The 6,614-nt window shown below is 57.8% G+C and overlaps 1 protein-coding gene across 1 annotated transcript; it reads left to right on the top strand.

Moving 5' to 3' along the window:
- The first annotated feature begins 5,784 nt into the window (after window positions 1-5,784).
- Window positions 5,785-6,608, top strand: LOC108291460 (calcineurin B homologous protein 3-like). Its single transcript, XM_037732562.1, has one exon. The coding sequence runs from the start codon at window positions 5,911-5,913 to the stop codon at window positions 6,445-6,447; it is 537 nt and encodes a 178-aa protein (XP_037588490.1). The 5' UTR covers window positions 5,785-5,910; the 3' UTR covers window positions 6,448-6,608.
- Window positions 6,609-6,614: the final 6 nt, after the last annotated feature.

Below are 6,614 nucleotides of genomic sequence, written 5' to 3'. Positions count from 1 at the left end.
CAGGCGTGAGCCACCATGCCTGGCTACCAGGAAAACTTTTTAAAGGGGCATGTTTCCCTTTGCAGTTGTTATTACCTTCTTCCTGCCTTACATGTAGCTGGATGGCTAGAGTTCCAGCAGCCATGTTATGGACACAAGGCAATCACGCCAAGGAGGACTGAGCAGAGAGAAGGAGCCTAAGTTTTTGATGACTTCACAAAGACACCATACCAGCCCTCAGCTGTCTCGCTTTAGCATACCAGGTAGGTGAGAAAAATCAAATGACTTTTTAAAAGTGACTGTTTTATGAGTTTCTGTTTTTAGCAGTCAAGTGAAGCTCCTGACACCATACATGACCTTAGCAAAATGAAGCAACATGATTCATTCATGCAGAAAATTATTATTCTGAATCAATGACCAAAATTAGAAACATCAAAACCTTAAGATGATCTAGCTCAACAGTAAGCCAGTGTATATAATTTGTGGAGAATTTTTTTTTTTTTTTTGCTTTCCTTCTTCCTTGTCCTCCCAAGTCTAATTTCTTCTCTCAGCCAGCTATCTGACTTGTCATATCTATTAGGTGTTAACTGATCAGAGGGGGTTAGCAGAGAAGGGGGCTGGCTGTTTCATGTTAGAATAGGACTCTTGAAGAGCCAGTGATGGAGGAATAAACAGAAGTCCTCGTTCCTATTTCTAGACAAGAGGCTGCCCAATATAATATGTAGTATCAGTAATAATAAGGTTGTATTTCTGTAGGGTGGCTCGATCAAGCACTTCATGGATATCATATCATTAGCTGCCCCAGGGCCAGTAAGGTTGGATGATTTTGTTCTAGGACAAGAACAAGGAACAGAGATAGGACTTACCTTTTTCTGACTTTCATTTTCCCTTTCTGTGACTGGCTTTAGAAACTGTATTGAGCAGAGCCTTCTGTGGGCATGAGAGCCCCTTGGAAGTGTCAAAGAAAAATTGTATCCAATATAGTTAAACAGACAAGGGGGATTTATTCAAGACTTTTTCAGTAGGGAAGAGAGAGAGAGAGGGAGAGTCAGCTCCACTGGAACAGAAGGAGAGGAGTTAGCAGAAGAACAGTGGAGGAAATTAGGGTGGGAGGTTGGTCAACGTAATGAGCCCATTTGTGTTTCCTAATTGAAACATATTAAAGTTAGGCTCCTCCTCTCCACAAAGACTGGGAGATAGGGACCCTATTTTCCTGGATGATTATATTTCAAAGGGATGCCTCACAGATCCCTGAGAAAGGCATTCCTAGGCTGTAAAACCCAGCAGAAGGCTGAAAGATTTACATGTCAAAGGGTCAGAGGAAACATTTATCAATGGAAGTTTGCTAAAGTAAATACTCTGAGAAAAGGAAGGTCAGTGGCCTCCAGTTAGGAAGAAACCTGTCTAAAGTTTAGTCAAGCTGAGGGGAATGTTAAGGCCATCTTGGTCACAGGTAAGCAGTACCGCCTTTCCTTGCCTCTCCTGGGAGCCGGGTCTCAGTGTCCCTAACAGGGGACACACACCGACCGGTGGGTGAAGGGACTGATTTGGATTCTCACCCTACCAGATAGAGATTATTCCCTTTGCCCTCTGGGTAACTGAAACCTGGTGGGGATAGATCCTTGCAATTTTCCGGCCCTGCCCCCCTGGAAATAACACGCCAGGGTCAAGGGCATCCACCTCTTTAGGCAAAAGGCATGTTTTCAGCCCAGAGACGATTCCACCCAACTTTACAAGAGGATAGCCCAAAGATAGAAGCCAGGGACTCAGACTTCCTCCTTCCAGAAATAACCATCATAAAAAAGCCGACCCAGTAATCGCCTGGCAGCCTGCGGCATAGAAGAAAATGGAAATCTCCTTGGCTGGCATTTCAGCTTGCCTGAGGGGGCTTGCTTTGCTGGGAGGGGAGGTGACTGTGCTGACCTTAAAATCCAGGTCTCAGGAAGCAGGAGATGAAGGTACTTTATTTTCGCCTAAAGGCTTTGATATTTTTCAAATAAAAAATTTAAAAGATCCAGTACCTTCTCGTGAAGCTTCTTCATAAAGTAGTGGATTTTTAGAAAAGACAAAGGCCTAGGGGGGAGGTGAGGGTGAAGGTGGGGGGTGGGGATGAGTAGTCCCTAAAGAGTAGTGCTCTGATGCCTCTTTCCCCCTTTATCAGACCATTTGGATTTTCCTAAGCTCCCCCTTCCCCCGACCCTCGTTTTTTCCATTTGCATCTCCTCCCATTCTCCAAAGTGCAAATAGCTGGCTATTTTTCAGATCCTGCTACCCCATCTTGCCTGATCCCCGATCCCTCCAAATACCGAGCACCTCGCATTTGGGTCAGCAGCTGTTTCCCCTGCCTGGTGACAAGCCGGGTGTGTAGAGGGCAGAGGAGGGAGCTTCTTCCGCCACACGGTGGCGCGCGCGAGCCTCCCAAAGCCCGGCAGCCACGGCTCCGCACCTTCTACCCATTCCAGCCCCACCCGCGCCCGGGCGCAGAAGGAGCCGCGCCCCCAGCCCTCCCGGGCAGGATCGCGGGGAGCGCACCTCGGGGGCCCGGGCAGCGGTCGAGTGGCAGCTGCGTCCGGCCCACGCGGGAGCTGCTGCGGGTGACGGGTGGCCCCAGCTCCAGGCTCCTCCTCCAGCCGGTCCCCCACCCTCCACCCCTTTTCGACTCTGCTCTGCAAATCGAAGGCTTCTCGGAGCATCCTAGGAGCGGCCGCCGGCGAAGCAAAGGCAGCAGGCGGAGCGCAGCAGCCTACGGGCAGCCGCGGCGGCGGCGTCGCTAGAGCAGCCGGGGAGGCGCCGCGGGGCCCGGCGCGCCCTCCTCAGCTAGGAGAGGGGAGAAGCCGGGGGCTGCAGCTGGGCAAGGGGGAGGAAAGTGCGTGTGCGTGCGCGCCTGTGTGCGAGGCAGAGAGTGCGAGGGGCGACAGCCTCGGCTCCAGGCGAAGGAGAAGGCAGGGGAACGGGGGTGCAGCCCCCAGCCGTCCCCAAGGCTTTCCCGCGGCGGCCCCGGGCTCCCCAGAGCCTCTCACCATGGACTTGCGCGGAGTTGGGACGGGCCTCCGCAGCAGCGCCCGGGTGGCTGCCGGGCCCTGGGGGAGCGCGGGCGCGCGCGCGGGGATGGCGAGGTAGGATGGCCACCCAGCGCGACCCCCGCCGCCCCAACCCAGCGGCCCCTGGGCGGTGCCGCTGACTCGCCGGAGCGCACAGGGGTGTGGGCGGAGGCGGCCCCGCCGCGCCCGCGCCTTCGGGAGTCGCCTCGCCTCTTCCACCGACTCGCACCTGCCACCGCGCGGATACCATGTCGAAGGCGGCCGGAGGCGCGGCGGCGGCGGCGGCGGCGGCGGCGGAAAGTTGTTCCCCAGCCCAGGCCGGCTCGTCCGCGGCCGCGCCCGTGGAGGACCTGTCCAAAGTGTCGGACGAAGAGCTGCTGCAGTGGAGCAAGGAGGAGTTGATCCGCAGCCTGCGGCGTGCCGAGGCCGAAAAGGTGAGCGCGATGCTGGACCACAGCAACCTCATCCGCGAGGTGAACCGCCGCCTGCAGCTGCACCTCGGCGAGATCCGCGGCCTCAAGGTGAGCGCGGGCCGGGCGGGGAGGCGCGGCGCAGCGGGGAGCGGGGTGCCCCGGGGAGGCGGGGCCAGGCAAACTTTCCCTCCCTCCCTCAACAGGTGATCCTCCTCTTCTCCCGGTCGGCATCCCCTGCCCCCAGTCCCCAGCCCCTGTGAAACTTTTCCAAACTTTGGACGCATCTGCTCCCCTCCTCTCCCCTGTGCGCGCTTGTGTCTGGCTGTTCGAGGTGCACTTTGGCAGGAGTCATGCATGGGGAGGACGCTGGAGAGCAGGGAGGGAAGTGAAGGGCCCGCAAACCTTTCATTTTTTAGGGAGGCTGGAAAATCAGTGCTTGGGGAACCAGGTTTCAGTCAGTGAGGGGAAAGGCGAGTAAGGGGGTGAGTCCAGGGGATCTTCGCCTTGGATGGTTGGGGATGCGGCTGCCCTGGACCACCAGCTCTTGGGCGGGCAGAGGGCGACGAAGGGCGCCACTGTTAGGGAGAGCGGCTGGCGGGGCGCCTGGGAGAAGCAGCGGGCGCCACCCTCAGAGTGGTGGCGGGAAAATCAGATGACAAAGGTCCCCAGTGCCAACCCTGCAGTACAGGCCTTTGACATCCGGCTGAACTGCACTGAGTATGGGGAGCTGTGTGAGAAGCTCCAGGCACCCATCTGCAGTGCGGCCCATGTGGTCATCCACCAGAACCTGGGCGACCTGTTCCTGGAGACGTTTGCCTCCCTGGTAGAGGTCAACCCCGCCTACTCAGTGCCCAGCAGCCAGGAGCTGGAGGCCTGCATAGTCTGCATGCAGACGCGTGTCCAACGTGAAGCTGGTGAAGACCTGCCAGGAGGCGGCGGTGGGCGAGTGCCAGCAGTGCTACTGCCGCCCCATGTGGTGCCTCACTTGCATGGGCAGGTGCTTTGCCAGCCGCCAGGACCCGCGGCGCCCCTGGCTGGCCAGCCGTGTGCCTTGCCTCACCTGCCGCACAGGCTTCTGTATCCTGGATGTGTGCACCATACGCTGAGTGGGCTGGGGCTTGAGGATCCTGGTGACTCTGTGTTCCCCCGGCCACAGGATGGGGAGGGGGTGGCTGGGCCTCCAAGCTGGCAAAGGGCTCTACCTAAAGCACTTGATCTGTAGCAACTCGCCTCTGCCCTGGGTCCGCAGAAGGCTGAGGGCTTTTGGTTAAAAGCAATCCTCATGAACACACCCCACCCTGCTCAGCAGCCAGGGGACAAGTCCTTGGCACCTCCTCTTTGTCTCCCTCCCGTCCCTTCCTGCAGGTAGGGGCAGGTACTGCCCACACAGAACACAGCATTTGCCCGGAGGCCATTCCCTGGAGACCCTGGGTCCGCTCCAGCGGTCCTCACCTGGGCCCACTTGCCTTAATTCTCTGGAGCAAACCTGCCCTTATTTACGTGCCAGACCCAGATCAGCTTTCTCCCGCCCTGTCCTGGAGCTGCCCCTGGCTGCCTGGAGAGCCCTGGGTATGTTCCGAGGATGGGGTGGAGAACAGGGCACGGCTCCGGTGTGGGAGTAGCCCTGGGGCTTCCTGGTGGCTTTGGCATTGGGGGGCCGTTCCTGGGTGGCGTGGCAGGCCAGGCCAGAGTGCCCTCATTAGTGGAACTGTCTCCTCAGGGTTTCTCACCCTGTCCTTGGTGCCTTCTGCTGCCCCCAGAAGTCCAGGGAAGGCGGAGGCCTCAGACTCCTGGGTAGGGGTGGGGATTTGAGCTGAGGACCAAAGTGTCACAGTGACATCCAGAACATAAGCCCACAAGGCATCCTGCACAGGCTGCCCACTCCCCTAGGGCCTACCGGGCTCAGAAGGGTATGCACGCCTGCTGTGGTTGAGGCTCTGGTGAGTGTCTTGCCCGGTTCCTGATGATTCAAGGGGAGGGGGAGGAGGAGGGGGAGGAGTTGTCCAGGCCCCAGGGCACAGCCCTGACAGGTGTGGCCACTGGAGTGGCTCTCACGCCTGCGGCCCTGGATGTGGCTGATTCCGGCAGAGGTGATGGACTCAGGTGGCCTGCCCCCAGGATTTGGGAGGCTTCCTGAGGCACTCAGAAGGTAAAGGCAGCAGGGGCCGTGGCCAGGAGCCAGACCTAGCCATGGTCCTGAGTTTTAAGGGCTGCCAAAGAGGGTCAGTGGGTGTTGTTTTTACTACAAAAGAAGTTAGTTTTATAAAGACAAACCTACTGTAGCCAAATGACAGTGTATTTAATAAAATTTGTCTGAAGTGAAAAAAAAAAAAAGACCCGCGGCTCCTAGCCTTCCCCAGCGTCCCGACCCGAGGCAGGACCCGAGGCCAGCCCCGAGGCCAGTCCAGCCACTGCGCAGCCGAGGCCAGTGCGGCGCCTACGAGGGACGCGCGCCAGGGGCCCCCACCGCGGGCACCATGGGCACTGCCCACGCCGCGTCCGAGGAGGTGCGGGAGCTCCAGGGCAAGACCGACTTCTCATCGGATCAGATCGAGCACCTCCATTGGAGATTCAAGCAGCTGAGCGGAGACCAGCCTATCATTCGCAAGGAGAACTTCAACAATGTCCCGGACCTGGAGCTCAACCCCATCCGATCCAAAATTTTTCGTGCCTTCTTCGACAACAGGAACCTGCGCAAGGGACCCAGTGGCCTGGCTGACGAGATCAATTTCGAGGACTTTCTGACCATCATGTCCTACTTCCGGCCCATCGACACCACCATGGGCGAGGAGCAGGTGGAGCTGTCCCGGAAGGAGAAGCTGAGATTTCTGTTCCACATGTACAACTCAGACAGTGACGGCCGCATCACCCTGGGAGAGTATCAAAATGTGGTCGAGGAGCTGCTGTCGGGAAACCCCCACATTGAGAAGGAGTCTGCTCGATCCATCGCTGACGGGGCCACGATGGAGGTGGCCAGCGTGTGCATGGGGCAGATGGAGCCTGATCAGGTGTAAGAGGGTATCACCTTTGAGGACTTCCTGAAGATCTGGCAGGGGATCAACATTGAGACCAAGATGAACGTCCGCTTCCTTAACATGGAGACCATGGCCCTCTGCCACTGAGCCGCCGCTGCCTCCACGGAGAAACTGCACTTTGCACTGGGGCCGCCTCCCCGCGATGC

The sequence above is a fragment of the Cebus imitator genome, unplaced genomic scaffold, assembly GCF_001604975.1.
Source record: "Cebus imitator isolate Cc_AM_T3 unplaced genomic scaffold, Cebus_imitator-1.0 Scaffold455, whole genome shotgun sequence".
In the NCBI taxonomy this organism is placed as follows: Eukaryota; Metazoa; Chordata; class Mammalia; order Primates; family Cebidae; genus Cebus; species Cebus imitator.
The sequence above is the reverse complement of the archived record's forward strand: the minus strand, read 5'-3'. Positions and strand labels throughout refer to the sequence as shown.

Excerpts from the sequence above, each read along its gene's own strand:
- LOC108291460 (XM_037732562.1), top strand. The coding sequence starts at position 5,911 with ATGGGCACTGCCCACGCCGCGTCCGAGGAGGTGCGGGAGCTCCAGGGC.